This window comes from Melanotaenia boesemani, chromosome 8 (assembly GCF_017639745.1).
Source record: "Melanotaenia boesemani isolate fMelBoe1 chromosome 8, fMelBoe1.pri, whole genome shotgun sequence".
Taxonomy (NCBI): domain Eukaryota; kingdom Metazoa; phylum Chordata; class Actinopteri; order Atheriniformes; family Melanotaeniidae; genus Melanotaenia; species Melanotaenia boesemani.
Genome location: NC_055689.1, coordinates 29185263 through 29205240, shown reverse-complemented (window position 1 = coordinate 29205240; position 19978 = coordinate 29185263). Strand labels below are relative to the sequence as shown.

The following is a 19978-nucleotide window of genomic DNA, read 5'->3' as shown; positions in this document are numbered from 1 at the left end:
TGCTGCTGCTTGCTCGTCTCTCCTCTCCGGTGTCGCCCTGAAATTTTAATGACCTTCCTTCTCCGCTTCTCATTTTTCTCCTCCGTGCTCCCTGTGTTTGTGTTGGTGTGGACATGTCACGACTCTCATTGTTCAAACATACACAGAGTGTGAAGAGTGGAGAGACAAAAGGCCATGTTATTTTGAAGACATTTTTGAGGAACATGTATTTCTATACCTGTGGAAGACCTCCTCCAGTCTGCTCCTCTTGGCTTGGACAGGTTTGCAACTCAGACTGCTTTTTAGCTGCTAAATGGTAGCAGCTAAAAAGAACAGCAGTGTGCTGTTTAAAGACTTTTTGGACATCTACAGGCTCAGAAGCTGCATAAGATTAGCTTAAAAACATGGCTTAATTCAACAGCCTTGGCCATCTTTTGCCTTCCTCTCAGAAGGAATGTGTCTCTCTCATGTTCCTTGTTTCTGTTTTGACATTCCTGATCCCTTCAAATCTGGAACTTCTTGCAGGATCATCATGGCACATAACGCAGGCTGTCAAACTATAAGCTGATTGGATGTTGTCCAACATGTGGCATGACAAGTCTTTTGGTCAAGAATGTGCAATCTGACAATGATGGAATAGTAAAAAAAAATATTATGTAGTGTGGTGCCGACATGAGTTTTTGTTTACCAGGGGGACACCATGACTGCTTGTTAGCCACTTTGTTTGCTGGCAGGGAAAACTGGAAAGCAGCTTATGCTGTGTCAACATGCATGAAGCACCCAGTCATGGCTGTGTGTTGCCAGTAGTCACATGGCGACTACTGAATCTGCTGGAAGTGAGGCTGCAGTTGTCTAGCACAGATTTATAACATGAGACCATCATTGGGACAATCTTTCTTTATGTAAAAGGGCTCTTGGAATGCAACCAGTCTTTTTTGTCACACACTTCATGCTCCTCTTATGCTTGTGTTTTGTTCTAGGAGGATGAAAACAGGGAGGAAGAAAACGGGAGGATTGAACCGGTTGGCCGAGCTGATTCCTGCATAGAGCACACTCCTGTCAGGTCTCTAGAGTAAGTCAGTCACTGCTCAGTCTCTTCATTTGGGCCTTTCCTTTTATTGCTGGGAAGAAGATGGAGGGATGGGCAATGATGCTCAGAGGGTTTGATTGGAAAATGTCTTCCATATCCATTTAAGAAAATGTTATGTGTGACAATTTAAAATCCTGAGCCATCCGTCCTGTCTTGATATTTTCTTCCCCAGCTGTTTTAAGTCTTTCTGAAGGTCTTTTAAAGTTCACTTTTGGACATTAGCTGCTTCACTCATTTTCAGTCCATTCCTTGTACCTGACCATTTTCAGAGGAATATTGTTTTTTTTTTTTCTTTCTTTTTTTTATTTTAACTCGGACCTCTAAATCACAGAAGTTAAAAAAAATAAAAATAAAGCAACAAAACAAAGGTACTAAACTCAAGTGATGAACCAGCAATATGTTGACACTTGACATACTGACACATTACTTAGCAAAACAACAGTTTTCTGTTAGATCTTTTTGTTGCAGCCTGTCACAAAGATGCATCTCTGTTCCCATTTTTGGTTGGAACTATGAAAGATACCAAAGATTATATACATTGATAGGCATAAAATAGTTTTGTTTCATCACCAAGGAGATTCCCAAAGTTTTTAAATGAAAACATGGCATAAAAAATATGAGGAAACTTGACAAGTGGAAGCCTAAAAGCTACTACAGATTAACAATATTTGAAGAAACGGGTAAAAATACATCACAGACCTTACCCACGACCTCAGAGGTGTTTCTGGACCTCTAGTCGATCCATCTACTCTTCACTGAAGCCTCATCAGAAATGGTCTTCATTGGACGGTGGCTGTTTTCAATGAAGGGAAAAGGAAAGAAAAAAGGCTGAGGTATCCCACATGACACAAGAACTGGACTGAAAATCTGAGACAGCAGATCTGATGGAGTGATGAATCCTCCCCAGAGCCCAGACATCAACACTCCTGAAGCAGTGTGGGATCATCTGGACAGAGACTGGAACAAAAGACAGAAACATCTAAAGAAGAGAATTAGAAAGTCAACCCTGAAGACTGCTTAGAGAAATTACAATGACCTTTTACTTGGCTTGTTTTTTTTTGGCAAAATAAAATAGCACATGATGGGTGGCTCAAGACTTTTGCACCTTACTGTACAACAAAGGATCACTCTGACATAACCTAGAGTCTCTTGGATTTTCTTCCTGTATGTCAACACTTCAGAGTCCTCCTTAAGGTTCATTTTCAGTGTTGTAAAACGTCATTTTCAGGTGAATGAAAAGAAAACTTGCAAATGAAAACTTCTTCTCACAATAATCGCTTAATGGCTCCATCCAGCAGGTTCTGAGTTGCCGTCCAGCTTTGTTTGTGGAAAATCTCATTCTGAACCTGCTCTCTGATTTACATAATTATCTTTTGTGGGAGCAAAATGATCCTCGTCTCGCCATCAGAGCTCGCCCACACACTAACCCATTCGGCTCCTGTTATTAACAACTGTGTTTTGTTATTTTGCTCTGTTGCATGCCTCCAGTTTAATATGCAGGTATGGTATTATTATTATTCTGTGATTTCACAGAGTCTCTGGCTTCTACTGCCTCTCAGCTGTCAACAAGGGGCCCTCTCTCCCCGAGCTAATCATAGTCAAAGCATCTAAGCTGTGAGTGGATTAGAGCTGGCGTCTTTTAAGATATGCCAGTGTGTTTTACTGCCAAACAGGCAGCCATGGAAAACACTGAAACTCTGTTTTCTGCTTTTAAAAAGTCAAAAGATGCCATTGTCAATTTTTATCCTCATAAGCTATACAATCTTTCACAGCTTAGTCTTTTTAAATTAAATATGTTTGGAATTTATATTTTTCTTGCATTATTAAATGCAAAATTTTCTACTGTGTGTGGTGGTTTTCAGATCAGTTTCTAATCTGTAAATAAAAATACAAGCTTCAGTGAACTTGAGCTCTTTCTGAACCTTTTGACTGTTGGCTTGCGCTGCTCTTATGTGAATCTGTGCATACAGGTCTGTGGGTGGCAGAAGCCAAAGCGCACGCCGTCCACATCTCAACATGCAAACTGATGTTTTTTTTATTGTTTGGCTTTTTATTTTCTTAATATATAGTTTATTTTTTATATCCAACATCCTGTCAGGATGTCAGGAACTGTTCTCTACTTCTCTTTTGTCAGGGGAAGCTGAAATCCTCCTCATGGAATTTGATATTTGATGCACACGATAAATCCAAGTCTTTATAAAAACAGATTAGAGTTTTGTTTATGCTGTCACTAGGTTAAAATTGATTTCTGTTTTCTTCACTTTATGCTATTATAACTTACCACTGGACTTATACCCTCTACATCTCCACTAAGTCTAAAAAAACCCACATTTATTTACTTTCATGCAGCAGTTTCAGCGGTAGAGGTAAATTTAAAATGTGCACTTATTATCAACATGTTTTAAGCACTATCCTAAATTTAATTTCCAAAAGTTCTCAGAATTTTGCAGATAAATCCGTCTGCATGTGTATCGGTGTAGAGTTTTTAATCATCCAGTTCAGGGTAATCCCATGTGCTTGAAGAGAAGGTGACTAGACTTCTTGCTATTTTAATGATGTTAAATCTCTCATCCAAAAGGCTTCTTGACTTCTAAATATATCATGCAGAGTTGATCTGGGGTGTTGGCGAACACCATGTTGCTAACGTCATGTTTACATGCTGTTACTTCTCCCATTTAGTCCCCAGTGTTCAGGGGCAATACCACACAAGTTTTTCTGCTGTATGTCTCTCTGCTGTGGCTTTACTCTGCAGAACAGCACTGTGCATTTTCCACTTCAGTGTGTAATGACGTGTGACGTTTACATATGACTCTTTTGTAAGCTCTGCCCATGAATCTGTGGTGAGAGGCTTTTCAGCGCTCTCCTAGTGCTCAGATCACTGACTGTATCATCTTATAGTTTCTTTAGTGTAAGATGCTGATGATTTTTCTTGATGGGACTGCAAACTCAGGCTTTCATTAAACTCTGAAAACCTTTAACAAAACTGATGGAAGTCTGTCTTTAGCTTTCATCTTTGAGGTAAAATTCACTATTTGCTCTTCGTGTCTAACATTAATATAAAAGCTAGCTGTTGACTCCTGATTTGTGGATGGATCTTCTGTTGGATGCTTCACTCTCAAATGACTGTGCATAGTCATGGTCGACTTATGGTATATCAACTTTTCCTGGCTGAGGTTTAACTGAACCCTGACTTCATTTATTTTCTGAAAGGGTTTTCTATAATAGCAGCAAATATTTCCTACCAGAGCCTAGCTACTGTGAGTCGTTCTTCTTCTTCATTTTTCTAGCTCTTGGCAAACAGTTTGGTAAATTGTCACCACATAAGTTTGGCATTATTACCACAAGTTGGAAATCACTAACCCCCGAGTTGGGATATTAAAGCCTTGCAAGTCATTGAAGTTATACAGGTTTCCCTTCCCCTTGTTTTGTCCATGATGCAAGGAAGAGAAGGGCATGTCTGGGAGATGTTCTGAAAGAAATGTGTTTGGAAATTCAAATGTCTTTAACATTTGCTCCAAACATCTTGTGGAGTTTTTCCATCCAGCCCCCTTGTATAACCTCATGAGCAGATGAGACGTGTGGACGTAGTGGTGAATATTGCTTTTACTGAACAAGCTGAATGAGCGTACATGCTCATAAATGCAGCTGCTTCATTTTCCTTTTTATCGACCTGTTTGCTGCTTTCCACTCACTCCTCGCTATTATACATATGTTCTGATACACGTGGTATTGATTTCATAACAACAATCGTTATCAAGGAGCCACACTCGCTGTTTTGAATAAGTTGTGAAGAAAACACTGTGGAGTGTTTTTTATGACTCACATCTAGCCTCCTTTGTGCTCTAGACAGATGCTCTCCTGCAGCCCTTCGCTCACATTTCCAGATGTGAATAAGCTTCTGCAGAAAATGTCCTGCTGTGAAAGATCAGACCAAATTGTCAGCATGTTCTCAATGTGTGAAAATGTTAGATTGGTAATACTCTTTCTTTTAAATACTCTTCTTTCACACTATCGGTCTCTCCAGTCCAGACCGTGGACATCACTATCATCCAAACAGCATCCCTTTGCTTAGAGATGTAGACAGACTGCAGAGTTTAAGCCTGAGGACCTGCTTCTCTGTGTTTTCCAGTAGTGAAGTGATTTAGTTTTCCTTATATAAAAGGCGCCACTCTTTGCTGCAGCTTGTGTTTGGTTGTTTTATCCCTTAGGTGAGCCAGTTGGTTTGAAGTGTATCAGGAATATTGTGTTTGAAGAAGAACCTTCTGATTTTTTAAGCACTCCTGAAACATACAGAATATGAGTGAGATATAAGCTTTAAACTCCCTACCAGTTCAGCTCTCTATAGCACCACTTCACAAGAGTCAAAGACACAGTCCAGTTCAACTTTAATCCAATTCAGTTTACTGTAATTCAATTTAAAGTGATTATATAATTCACATTCGGCTAGCTTATGATAATTGTGTTCATATAAAGCCTAGTCATAAAGATTAATTGTCAAGCCAAGGAAAGCAACAGGTTGCATCAAATCGTCTTTTCAAGTTAATCCCCCATTCATGGTGCAGCAGGCGACTGTTGGGAGGAAAAATTTCCTTTTAACAGGAAGAAAATCTCCAGCAAAACCAGACCTGAAAGATAAAGAGAAACACCCGTGGGTTGAAGCTGAAGAAGCCGTTCATATGAAGGGAAATGTCTTCAAGAGCAAAGTTACATTTCCTTCTGTTCAAGCTCATGTTGTCTTTTCAGTTTGCCAACCCTCTGAAGATCTTATCTGTGTTTAAGGATTTATTTGAAACCTTCAGTGTTCCACGTCATCCTTCACATGATTTATCTGAGCTGCTCTGTGTTATTGTATTTTGGTTTTTCACCTTCAGCACCTTTTTGTCTTCTGATTTTATTTATTTGTATCACTCCGTTGCCATCATATTGTTTATTATGTTTATGTTTTTATTTTTTCCCCCACGTGGTGTGCCCCCCCCCTCTCTCATCCACCTGTCTCACCCCCTTGTTTCTGTGTCACCAACCTGTCTCCGTCTCCCAGAGACATTGTCAAACTGGTGGAGGTGTCAAACGACGGCAGGCCCCTGGGAATCCACGTGGTGCCTTTCAGTGGCAGGGACCGCAGGTAAAAATATCCAGGGCAGGCGGAGGAGAATAAAGGAGAGGAACATGGCTTCCACAGGGGCTCAGTACACCCAAAAATACTTTAATCTCTGTCTCCTGAGTTTAAACAGTTTTTCTTGTACTGTACTGCATTATATCAAGCAGAATGATGGTCTGGCTGCCATGTTGTGGGAGCTTTATGGGCATAAAGGAAATAAGGTTTTGTAGACATAAGGCTCCCTTTGATACATAAGTACTGTTCTTTATTTTGGTTATTGCTAAGTTGCATGTTAATGCTGACCCTGACAAGGGGAAACAGAGGAGGGAATATGGGCGAGAAAAGAGGAGGAGAGAGTGAGGAAAAGAAAAAATGAGACAAAGATACAACATATAGGAAGCAACAGCTTTACAACCAAAACAGAAATACTACACCTGTAAAGAAACTTAACAGACTACATATGGTCTAAGAAAACAAAGCAATCATCTGGAACACCTATAGGAGGACAAACTAAGAACACGAGTAACAAAAACAACACCATCAAGAAGTAAAAGTTAAACTGTGTTGGTTTGGTCATCTTTGAACAGAGAACTTTGCTGCATCACATCACACACCCCTGCATGCCAGCCATTCCCCTCTGATGCCCGTATGCATTCACTTCATTGCTCATGCCATGCAAATACACACAGGTTTCAACCACAGCATCATGAAACCATTAACCAGTTTACAGTGATCAATCATGGTTGTTTAGGCTTCTCAGGTGACCGTCATATTTCTCTGTGGCTTCTGTCACATCAATTTTCCATTGTTCAAAGAATACACTGAGCAGTGCACGTTACACACACACACACACACATCTGTCCAACATAGTCAAAGCACACGTGGAACAAAGCTGTGAGGGAATTGCAGGAATTTCACATCTGGTTTAAACAAACCCAGAGAGGCCGTTTTTGGAAACTGTGATCCAAGTCTGGAGGCTCTTCGGAGTTGCAATAAAAATTTGGTAAACAACCTAAGCATATTTCAGTGTTTTTTTCAAACATAGCATCTTAAATTAATCTACTTTAGACTAACTTTAGTATGACATCTGTACAAAAATGGTTCCTATTGTTGTCTCCCAGCTGCAGCTCCACAAACTCTGAGAGCTTGATTCAAACATCATCACAGACTACAAACTCAGTGTTGCACTGTTTTGGAAAATCAAAATCATATTCCTTTTTCAGCACCTGACTTAATCAACCTAAAAGCGCATTTATAATGCACTTTTGGTTTATTGGGGAAATGTCAGTTTGGCCGTTGCACTAAGATTAAGATACCCAGCTTCCATCAGAGAAATGGCCTCCCCACAGCAAATCACATTGTGTTCTCACTCAAATTCAATCAGTGGAATTGTTTCTGAACTTTTTCAACTCCTGAACTTCTCCGCCCTCACTGTAATCACATTCCCATTCATATTGAATTATAAGCCTTAGGCACGGGGCACGTACCAGAGCCTAAAATCAGCACAGATTCCCTTCTTGCTCATGCTACCTCAGGAAGAGTTGATTTACTGAGAATACACTGAAGAAGACTCTATTAGGTTTGGTAGAATTTTTTCCTCATCTCTGGTCTGTAGTCCGCTGTGTGTCCCTTCAGGTGAAGTTAGCTTCTGGTGGTGGCTATTTGTTGAGGTATAAGCCAGTTTGCCACAGTAGATTACAGAGCGACAGCTGTTGCAGCTCAGCTCGGCTTCTCTCCAACTCGACTGCCATCCATCTTTAACACTGCTTGTTTCTTTGTGTCTCCTGAACACCCCACCATGAATCCATGAATTAATGCAAACTTCAGCAGAACTAGTGTAGAGTCTTTGTTGATATCGCCTCCCACACTGAGTCTTCTGAGCCCCGCTATGCAATGTGACCGCTCTCTTCCTCTCAAAAAGCCTTATTTCTAGAGTAATGATGTAAATGCCCACGCTGTGGAATTATGTAGTGTTGTGTGATGACACAGAGACAAGGATTAACCCCTTAATGCCTGACCGAGGCAAGCGAGGAAGTGAAAGTTCAGCAGTGGGGCTTTAAAATAAAAAATGCTACATAGCATGAACATGTTTAGAAGTTATTAAATTATGGTGAATACAAAGGTGAGTTTTTACTTGGTGCATAAAGTCTGATCTGTCCTTTTCAACTTGTAACTTGTAAGTTTATCTCTACACAAAGTCACAATAATTTCCATCTTAGATGTGTCTGTGCTCCACCCTCTGCGTCTGCCTGACATGAAGTTTTGAACATTACAGGACTCTTGGCTTGCTGGTCAAGCGTCTGGAAAGGGGCGGGAAGGCTGAGCAGCAGGGCCTGTTCCAGGAGAACGACTGTATCGTCCGTATCAATAACGGAGACCTACGAAACATCCGATTTGAACAGTAAGGCTGCAGCTCCCTAAGCCGTCCTCTGTGATTGGCTTCACTGGATCTCTTCCACCTTTTTATATCTACAATCCCAAACTGATCCTTTATACGTTCTCTCGTTTTAATCCTACTCTCTGCTTCTCTGATGCCGGTCCCTGTGCTAAGCTAACTTTTCCCTGTTTAATTCCTGTAGGTCACAGCCTCAATTGCTGATGCAGTTCCTGCAATCCTCTCAGCTCTTATTCCCCCGTGTTTCACTAACGACTCTACTAGACTCCTGTTCTCACACCTTTGTCCTTCCTTCTTTAGAAAGGGATGTGAATTGGGCTCCTAAAATCCCCAGCTTCTGCTTTTTGGGTGCTACTTATGTCTTGTGCTTTCATTCCTTGCCTTACCCTCCCACACATTTTCCCGATACCAAATGATGCATACAAGTGATTTGATGTGTCTCTTACAGTGTAAATGCTGACAGATTCATTACATGCATGTTTTGTTTAAATGCAATGTAGAATAGAGTGATGGACAATATGTGAGATAGCAATTATGCAAAGTACCACCCACATGTGGCCACGTACGGAGGCATAATGATGATGCATTGTTCTCCCACAGGATTCAACCATCGCTGGATATGCTGCAGTTTATTGCAAAATATCCAGAAACAGAGTAAAACAAATAAAACATCCATAATTACAGGTATCCGTCAGAACAGAATTTAGTTGAGACTTATAGATTATTGTCTCATCCCTGTCAGTAGCATAATTTAGAAAATCTAAAAAACTGGCTTTCAAAGGAGTCATTTTCTACAGAGGCTGAAATCTCTGTAACCAGCTTCTGCTGCTGAGGGACACAAGTTATGTGATGAGTGGGAATAAATCTCTCATCTATGGTCTCGTAACAAGAGCATCAGTCCAACAGTTGTTCTTATTAAAGTAGTATTTTTATAGAAGTGGAGATTACATCTCGTCTGTCTCTCTCTGAAGCCTGAAATTGTAAAGATGGCGTGACGAGACGGTCCTCAGGGAGCGTTGTTAGTGGCTGGGAAAGTAAGCCAAAGAAATTCTTTAGAGGTCCAAGTTTCAGCATTTGAACTTTCCTCCAAATGTCGGTTCAGCTGTTGGAGCAGTTCGAAGACAAGTGTGCCTCATTGAAACAGGTGGTGCTAACAAGGCTTTGCTTTCACAGGGTGCTGACAGTCAACATAAGTTTTCACTCACACCTACTGTATATGAGCTCACTGCGAAGGGGCTTTAAAAGAGGATTTTCTGGGAACTAGATGGCGGATAGGTCTCCTTCTTCTGCAGCCAAATGAGGGGATTATGTGATGGAGCTGCTGGTGAGGGTTCAGTCTCATTTTAGAGCTGCTGGCGCTGACAATAAGTGTTAATTAACATGTCAGGATGTTCAGGTGGGTGAAGATGGACATCTGGTAGGTGGAGTGCTCCACTAAACAAGATTGTACAGGCAGTTATGAGTTTACTGTGTGTGATTCTGACTGGATAAGTGTGACATGTAAGGCTGTAATCAGTCTAATAAGTGGCTTTCACTCTTCCCGTTCTCTTTCTGTCTCATCTCAGAGCTCAGAATATGTTCCGTCAAGCCATGCGTTCTCCTGTCATCATGTTCCACGTGGTGCCCTCGTCCATGAAGGCCCACTACGAGCAGCTGTCCCACGCCGAGAGGAACCCTTCGTACTCCTCAGGCCGCTTCAGTCCCGACTCTGTGACCGGCAGCATGGTTTCTGGCATTGAACACAACCCCCAAAGGATGTCCCGCCATGGTTCTCAAGTACACTCGCACTCCCATCCTCACCCGGATCCAAAAGACAGCTACCCGCCTCTGACCCACCCCGCTGTCTCTGCAGCCAAGCCTCCGACAGGACACGTCCACTCGCCTCAGAGGGGGCTGAACTCTACCCCGACGCCGGGGTATACGAAGAAAGTAGGAAGGAAGCTCAACATCCAGCTTAAGAAAGGTGAGGTGGATGTAGAAATACTCACACCCATAAATACAAAGTTACCTTAGTGCACAGGGGGATGCTCTCCAGGTGAATTCCTTATGCTTACCTCTAGGAAATTAACTTTTAACACACAGCAGCAGCTACAATTTAGTGTCAGTTTTTTGTGTGTGTGTGTGTGTGTGCTATAAGGAGAGGGAGGCTTTCACCTCTTTTTCTCCTTCAACTGACAATAGTTGCACTTTTTTACTGTCTTTTCCCACTACTCCTTACTTTGACTTTCAATGAACCACAAGATTCCATCTGAATAAAAACATAACCATCAGACTCTGGAAACATTTTTAAAGCCAGAAAAATACAATAATAAAAAAAGAAAGAAAAAAAACTCAGGAAATTGACTTTACTATTGTTTTGTAAAAACAAAACTAAAAAGGATTTCTCATGATGTATTACATCAACTTCCAGAGGGGTTGTGTAAGCCTTGCTTTATGCTCTGCAGTGAGAGGGATGATTCATATTTTCCAATGTGAGGTGAGAATTGAGCAGCAGGCGATAAAACTAAACGCAACCTAAAGAATTCAAAATATGAAGCAGCAGGCGACATTAGGGCTGAAATTTTGGGGAAGTTCTCCTCTGTAAAGGCTTTGAGTGACAGCTGGCACAGGTGGCACAAAGCTCTGCCAACAGGACTCCAGGTGTTGCTGCCAGGTCTCAGGGCCAGAGAGCTTGTTGCTAAGCAGCCGCTGGTCTCTGTGTTACTGTCAAATGCCACTGCAAAGAGTCTGACAGGGCTGCACCATATGCCCATTGAAATTTTCCCCCAAATCTGTCCTCTCTTGGGATTGGAATCAGTCCAGAACATAAAACATAAAAATACCCAGCTGTTGGTTGCTTCCACTCATTCATCTGAGAGAGTTTTTATTCTCAGTCTTGTCTGCTTGCTTGGTTACAGCACCCAGAGAAATACTGCACAATAAGCATGAAGATCTGTTGCGTCCAAAGTCAATGATGCTATCTTTCCTCACTCCATGTTATATTTGCTGTTGTTGGAGCAGAATCCCACAGGGATTAGCAACAATCCCCAAAAGCCAGTTTGGCTCCTCTGTTTTGTTTTGAGGACCAACTTAAGCCTACAGCTTTGAGCACAGATTAAACTCCCGCATTGTTTGTGTGCTGGAATCAGACACTGGTCTCCTCACAAATCAAGTATCAAAATCAATCAAAGAATCTTATTCTGCACAGGAAATTGCATAGGTGTGTCTTAATCAAGGTAATGGCAGTTTTAAAGATCCTCCTCCTTGTTTAAAAACAGGAACTCTGCACACATTTACCGGTGAGTGTAATAACGCACCTCCACTGCCTGCGGGAAGTTGATTGCCTCATCAATGTGGGGGATTAGTGTGAGGATGTGAAACAGAATGGCTGAGTGCTCTGCAATTCTTTGCATCAGCTCAGTTAAACAGGCAGGAGGGATTAAGGCCAGTACTCTACTGCAAGGGCGCTTCTTTTTGTTCTCTTATTAATTTTTTTTGACAGCCTTCCACACACAGACACACGCGTGTTAAAACCATTTCTTTATGAAGCACTTGACCTAAATTCTCATGTTGTAAGATCTGGTCCAATGCAAAGCTTCTGTAAAGATGAACAGACCAAGTGCACCTTAGTTACCACCCACACAACTACTGTGTCAGTGTGTTAGGGGAGCAGGTTGTCCTTTAGTTTTGGGCTTTAAACACATTTCAAGCAAAAGTAGAAAAAAATCCAGGTTGAACTTCTTGCTTCGGACAATGTAGCTGCATGTAATTATCTCATCTTCAGACTTGAAAAGCATGTGGTTGTCCTCTATTGCAATATATCCTACTTGAATTATTTACTATAAATCTACTTGAGCTGATAATTGATTTCCTGCATTAACTTAAATGTAAAATGGACATTAGGAGAGACAAACTGCTGTATTCCTAATGGTTCATAATGGTGCATCTTTAAGAAGGTAGATGGCTTAAGAAAAAATGTCAAATCTCAGTCGTGCAGACAGACATAGATCTGTAAGCGAAGACTCATCAATATCTAAGGATTTGTGTGGCTGAAGGCTACAAAACACCTGAAGTTGTCTCCATAAGTTTGAAACTTCAAGTTTAATCACTTCTTAGCTGAAGAAGTCACTTCAGGAAAAACCTCTTTCACGAGGCTGTTTATGTTGGTATAATGCTCAACATCAATGATTAAAAAAACATTTTTTATTTTAAATTATTACAAATTGACTTTGAATTTTGATTTATTTCCTGTTAATGAATTGATTTTCTTGTTGCATGAGTGCTTGCATCCTCGCATGTATGCCTGACATGAATTGATCCACTAATAACTAAGCAGATAGATTAAACCACAGCATCTAGTGACTCAGAAGTAGCCGGAAAAAAACATGGCGCAGAGTACATCCAGCTAGAAACGGCCAGAAGATCAATATACGGTGTGCCAATCATATTGATCATGCACAATTTGTTTAATGAGCTCACTCATTTAGAGGACAAACTTTTAGTTAAACTGGGTTAAAGGGATTCTTTTTATACAAACGTATGTCTTTAGAGGCATTACAATGAGGCGACTGCACTGTAAATAAGGACAAAATATAGAAAAAAAAACTGAGCAAACTGGTTTCAACCCTGTTATAAAGGAAGCTGTTTTACATTTTTTTATTGTTGTTTTAACTGAGTTGAATTAAATTTGAATTTAATTTAATTTTATTGTATTTTACACTTGTTTCCAGATACAGGTGTGATGGAAGTATTTTTTTTCTTTTAATCTTGAGGAAAATACTTCATTCGGTTAATTGAAACTGTTTAATATCAACATTCATTATTAAAAAAAAAGTGCCATATTTTTTTCCAGAGACAATATTTTACTTGTACAGACATGTATAGTCAGTTTTCTATTTTATAAAAAGTATTTCTAAAATATGCTGTCATATTTATATAATATAAATATTTAATATTTTTTCTTGTCCTGTTACTCACTAAAGTATGTTAATATATTAAATGTTTTTTATTCTTCAGTGGGTAGCAGCGTATATGATGACTCACTCATATCCACAGAAGTGGATAATTTGCTAATATACCATCATTACCCATGAATATACTAGAAAAAAGCCTTTAAATAGATGTCCACTGTAGTAGACACTATGCATGAAAGGAAAGGAAGGAAAATCCTGCATGAAGTTGCTTTTTGCACTGTTAGAATAAGGTCAACCTGCAGGTTGTGTACAAGCAAATAATTAGTTCAGTTAATGTTTATATAGTAATTTCAGTCAAATTGGTGCACCTAATAAGCAAAGTTCCCCTCTTGGTATCAGAGACTATCCCCTAAAATCCATTAGCTTGTCTGCACAGATTTTTTTAAGATTTTACAAAAATATACATTTCTCCTTTTTTAAAAAAAAAAAAACAAAACATCATGGCATGTTACTGATTACTTCCTGTAAAGCAAACATGCGATATAATCAACCAGCTGCATGTTACTGGAATCTCTATGCCTCATATCTATTTATGTTCTCCTAATTAAACAATCTTCCTCTCTCTGAGCCAGATGTCTCCCTACTCATTGACCATTATTTTTGCCATGTCTTACAGCAGATCCATGGGAAGTGCGCCAGCTGAATATAAAAATATTCTCAGCGGCCTGAGTTATAGGGATGAGAAGAGAATATAGGAGCTGCTGCTTATGCCTCAAGATAAAAACCAGATCACATCATTAAACCTTCTGTCGTTGCTTCTTTTGCTGCAGGCCCAGAGGGACTCGGCTTCAGTATAACATCACGTGACGTTCCCATCGGGGGCTCAGCACCCATCTACGTGAAGAACATTCTGCCTCGAGGAGCTGCCATCCAAGATGGTCGCCTGAAGGCAGGGGACCGGTTGTTGGAGGTGAGAAAGTGAACAAGCACTTTGATTCCAATCAGCAAGTCTTAATATAAAATATGTTACTCTCCGAAGACTTTACAAGCTCAAACACATATCTGTCAAACATTCCTGCCATCTGTTTAATTTAAAGTGTAACTAATTAATCTCAGGTAACGGGTTTGATGTGGAAATTATGCACCCTGCTCTGAAATCAAAGAGCATGTTTTGAAACCCTTGTGCGACAAGAACAGACCAGCTTTTGAAGTTGCGTCATTTCATATTGCAAGTCATTTGCATAAAGGATTACACTATGCAGCTATAAATTCAGCTTTTTCCTCATATTACAACTTTGAACTGCTGCCGAAGTGACAAGTTACCCAGCGGAAATCAAGTTAGAAAATGAATATCTGGTAGCTTTGATTCGAAAAGTCTGAAGCTTTGCTGGATTTTTTGTTGTTTTCTTTTTCCAGTCATAAGTAAATTAAAGGGTCCAAATCACGCTCATCTACAGCATTGCTTTTATTTATAGATATTTACTGGAATAGGCTTCACGCTTCCTTGTTTAAAAATAAATAAAGTGTTAGTTTCTGTCTGTCTGAGAGCTACATTTTAGCCAGTGCTTCTTTAGAAGGTCAAAATACTCTGATTGGTCAGTTTATTGATCCAAATTGTCCGACAGTATTAATTCCTTTTGACTAACAGTTCTCATGAACAGCTTCTTTTTTTCCTAGAAAAGAACAAGACGATACCTAAATAAAGACGAAGAAAATAAGATGAAGAAACACCCAGCATTATTAAGACCTAATTTATTTGTGTGGAAAGGTGGAACGAGTTGGAAGAGATCCAATCTCAAAGTTGCTCTTAGACGATGCAGTTAGCTCTGATGTGGTCGCATGAAGCTAATGCAACAAAATGTCAACTCCTGGGAGAAAGAGAAGAGCTGACATGGATGCATTTATACCTGATGTAAAGCAAAACAAGGCGTTTCGTAAGTTTTGCGGAGCTATTATCACTGGTGAAAACAAGATTTAAGACAAATTTTTTTAAGACAAAAAGGATGCTAAAGCTAACGTTATATCATGAGCTAAAGGGTGAGATGCTACGTAACTAATTAGAGAAATAAATGAACCATTAATCCAAGATCAACAATTGATTGCAAGAAAATTTAAGAAATAAAGGTCATGTTACAGTTACAGAAGACATCAGACGACAACAATGGGCTACTGAGTTAAATCCATTACAGATTAATAGATGTGTTAGTTTACCAAGGTGTTAATAAGACTTCAGAAATTCAAAGATTATAGTCAACTAAGTTTACTGTAACTTCTGCAAGAATAGAGAAATCAGTTTTCTCTCCGAGGGCGGCGAGAAAAGAATGATGTCATTTTTCTGGTTCGGGAATTCGAAGTGCTTAACATGGGAGGCGGAAAGTTGACATTTCTTCTTTTCCACTCATACCTTCATCTAGGTTAAACGGATAGTTTTGAGGAACAGGTGGCCGAGGTGGTGAGGATGGTGAGATGGTGATGATCTACGTATACACACATGTAAAGACACAGACACCGCCACACACAAACCCCCACCTGGTGATGCGTGAGGCCGAACTGGCCAGAACTTGATTCTTGTTCTTGCCGCCTCAAGAAAACAAACCAGTTTAAATGTTCTTGCGTATTATGTGCAGGTCTTTGGTCGACTACGCAATCAGCAATTGATTAAGGAATACAGGTGTTAGAAGAAAATACGTCTTTCCTGTTACAGCTATACTGTCCTATGTCTTGTTTAGGTGAATGGAGTGGACCTGAACGGATGCACCCAGGAGGAGGTGGTGGCTTTGCTCAGAGCTACACCTATGGGCGGGGCAGTCGGGCTGCTGGTTCTACGCCAGGAGGATTCTTTCCTGCCCAGAGAAGTGGTATGTTTAGTCACTCTCTACTTCCTTGTTACATCCGTGCAACACGTTTAGCATCATGACATCTCTACATACCCTCTTCCCACTGCATGGATTTCTTTGGATTATAGTTGTGTGCTCAGTTGAGTGTCTGTGCTTCCGTGTTGTCACAAGTGCAGTTAATCCCCACAGTGAGCACCGCGTTGTCTTCTCATTTCCCAGCTAACACAACACGCCATCCGAGCATGCAGATTGATTGTCTCGCTCTGTCGCTGCACTTCTCTCTATTATGATGCTGTGGCTAGCCTCGAAGGAAACCTGTGGAGCTCAATCTTCTCTTTTTATCTCTTGCAACCTTTCCTTTCCCCTTCACTCTGTCTTCAGCCTTTCTTTATCTGTCACCCTCCCCGACCGCTTTTTCCTTTGTAGGGAATCACCACCCCCACCCCCATCTCTGGGCTTCTGCCTCCCTCGCTGTGTTTAGCCTCCAAGCTGACTTGGTAGATTGATGGATTTGGGGGAGAGCAGACAGACGCAGGGCAGGTAGCAGGCAGAGAGTGAAGCTTGAATATCAATCAGGCAGCATCCTCTCATGCAACATTATACAAACAGTAAAACAAATCTTAGTTGGATGCTCTTGCTGTCAGTTTCTGAGCAGATGTTTCTTACAACTTATAACTTCCTTGATTCAGGCAAACTCGTGTTAATTTAGTTGGTACATTGCTTTCCTCAGGGGCCTCTATTTCCATAAAATCATTTTATTCTTAATTATCTTTAGGGAAAATGATATGCTTGCAGCCATCTCATACCTTTTGGATTAAGACGCTGGAAGAGGGACAAAAAGGCAGCAGAAAACTGAGACTAAACTGTTTTTCTTTTTAATGTGAAGGAAGAGTAAACAGTGGAGGCTGTTGGCAAGCTTTAAATCACCCTGGTGTTTACTCTGCAACAGCAGTCAATGATTTTCTGCTATCTCCTTAGCTCCTCTAGCTGGCTTTAACACTCGCCTTGTTGAGTAATAATGTGAGTTATAGCACCAAACAGCCTTAAATCCCTCCTTTGCTGTCATAAAATGTTTTATTTTTCTCTACCGTGAGAAGGCAACATTGCTATCAGAGGCACAGACTACCGTAGGAGCAGTAGGAAGCAGTGTCAATCAAATGGCTGATAGGGGACAATTATCACAACAAGGGATACAGATGAGGCTATCGGCTGGCTGTCGCCGTGGGCAAAGATCGACCAGACCGACTGCCGCTGTGGTCAATACTCATCTTAAGATTAAAGCAAAGCCTGAAGTCCAGCTGACTCTGCCTTGTTGGATATATTTGATCTTAACTTATGAAGTGCAGAAGGTGGAGAACTCGAGGGAGATGAGATGCACAAAGTGAGCAGCTGGGGTCTCTGTCTCAAGCTAGACTTCACTTTTTCTCATGCGTTAGAGAGCTAAGCCAGAATAAATGACATACAGTATTCATTTATATCATAAAAAAGACCAACTGCATGACAAATCTAAGCTAAAAAGAATAAACATAAGAATAAAGTTGGATTTTAGGAGTTAATTTTCTTGGCACATGAGTTCAAATGAAAAGTGGCAGTTACTCGGCTTCATGAATTACACCTAATGCAGAGTAATGAAAACACAAAGTCAGCAGCTGCTGCGTTACTGCTGCAGATGCTCCAGCCCATAACACATATGAAACAAGAACCATTAATACAGCAGATATTAGAAAGTCTGGGTTTTATCACTCATAGGAAATTAAATCAATCCTCCAAATAACATATTGAATCTAAAGTTAGTTGAGTTTCTACAGTAGGTCTGCTCTGGTATTATGCAGCTGTTTATAGAGCTGTGTGGTTATGAAAAACAATCACTCTTTTTCTCAGTGCTCTTCTGCTGTTTAATCTTTTCTTAATTTTACTTTTGAGACTGTTACATGGTAGTAAAACACTGTTGTCTTTAATTAAAAATAGATGATTTACTTAAAAAAGTAGTCAGAGCTGGCCTGCAGACAAAATTTAATCATCACAGCTTACAGTTATATAACATAAGGTTGGTCCATATATAACATTGTAACAGTTACACGAAAACAACAGGCTGAGATGTAGAGCAACATGATCTCACAACTCATAATGAGGATGGAGGAACGATTCACAGCAGCCAGAAATGTCTTGGATGTATTTCTTTCTCTGGACAGATGCTAATATCCAAGTGGAATTTAGGTAAAACATCAGTGTTCACCAAGTGATTTGGAATGGACACAAAGCTGAGATTTAAGAGTGTTTCATACCTTCACCAAGATACCCATCTGTGTCATTCCCAGCCCTCACAGACATGCATTTTATTATTTATTGATACGCAGAAGGACTTGTTTTGATGGTACACTGACATTAATTATGTGTATTCCTGGAACTGTTGTAGCCCTGCAGTGTCCTGAAGCCGAGAAACTGCACTTCACAACTTTTTTTTTATCCGGCCAGGTACATCACGTGAATTTTACTGGCTGAGAAGAGCCCAGAATAGAAACAGGATGCAAGACAGATGGTTAATTAGCTTCACTTAGGGGGCACCAGTGAAAGAAAATCTACCAAAGTTCAGTAGTGTTGCTTTAAAACTTAGCTAAAGTTTTCATCTATAAGAAGACAAAGAGCTAATTAGCACCACAGGTTTAAAGCTCAGACAGCAGCTGCACTGGGTGATATTTGTAATATACTCCACCTCAAAGCAGGTCTAGTCAAAGTACCATCACAAATAGGTGGCAGTAACCTGCTTTAACATAAGGTATGTTTTTATGGAAAAGCCATAAACTTTACCATCACTGGGTTTATTTTGTCCTTATTGAGTACAGTAACAGCTGTATTAAGATTTCTGTAAACATGGTTCTAATTCAGGTGGATGATGGAGTCCACATCACATCTGTAACACATCTGATCATCATATTAGCTACTCATCCAGGGCCCTTTCATCTAGGGAGTGAATTTCAAATTAACTGTATTTCTTATGGCAACAGGAGGATGCTTATTGCTTACACTCTTGGAAGTAAACCTAAGTGAAACAAGAAAACTGTAGTGGCACACAAACTGTGCTAAGACAAAATGCCAAACATTTAAAGATGATGTCTGAATCAGAGTTGATGTTTTAGGCCTGTAGAGCATCCACTGTCAAATCTGTCTGCTGGGGTTCACCACTTTCATAGCCTGCATGCCCATTCATTCATTGCGCTGCTTTACATTACCAAGTTCCCATCCACAGCATCTTGTGTGATCAAATTTTCACTGATTCTGTCAATGAATTGTTGTTGCTTGACTGCTTTTGGTTCTTTCCCCCCCCTCCCTTCCATCCTCTAGAATGCTGAGCCCCAGATGCAATCCCCCAGAGATTTGGTAAGACTCCACCCCAACACTAGCTTGCAAATAAATCCACTTCTAACAATAATAGTGATAGTAAGGAAAATAAAAACAAAAACAAAAAAAAAAAACCTACCTCTTTAACAGTTCCTGCTCCTTTTTATTTTGCCCCCATCGCCCCTTTGCATGGATCATCACCCATTTGGAATAGAAAAAAACAAAAAACATTTGCTTGTGCATGCATCCAGCCTCTGCTAGCTCAAAGTGCAAGACGCAACTCATGCATATAAGTGTTAGTGAGTAACACTAATTTTAATCTCCAACCAAAGTTGCTCTAACAAATTA

At 40.3% G+C, this 19978-nt stretch overlaps 1 protein-coding gene across 7 annotated transcripts in view; it reads left to right on the top strand.

Moving 5' to 3' along the window:
• The window catches only part of pard3ab (par-3 family cell polarity regulator alpha, b), a 274947-nt gene that overhangs the window by 129449 nt on the left and 125520 nt on the right, over positions 1 to 19978 (top strand). For 5 of the 7 annotated variants that reach the window (XM_041991995.1, XM_041991991.1, XM_041991990.1 and 2 more), the window contains exons 6-12: positions 960 to 1051; positions 6108 to 6191; positions 8443 to 8568; positions 10128 to 10525; positions 14285 to 14424; positions 16184 to 16312; positions 19634 to 19669. In XM_041991995.1, coding sequence (XP_041847929.1) covers positions 960 to 1051; positions 6108 to 6191; positions 8443 to 8568; positions 10128 to 10525; positions 14285 to 14424; positions 16184 to 16312; positions 19634 to 19669 — 1005 coding nt within the window. The remainder of the gene's footprint in view (positions 1 to 959; positions 1052 to 6107; positions 6192 to 8442; positions 8569 to 10127; positions 10526 to 14284; positions 14425 to 16183; positions 16313 to 19633; positions 19670 to 19978) is intronic. The other 2 variants (XM_041991993.1, XM_041991992.1) reach the window with 1 other exon arrangement.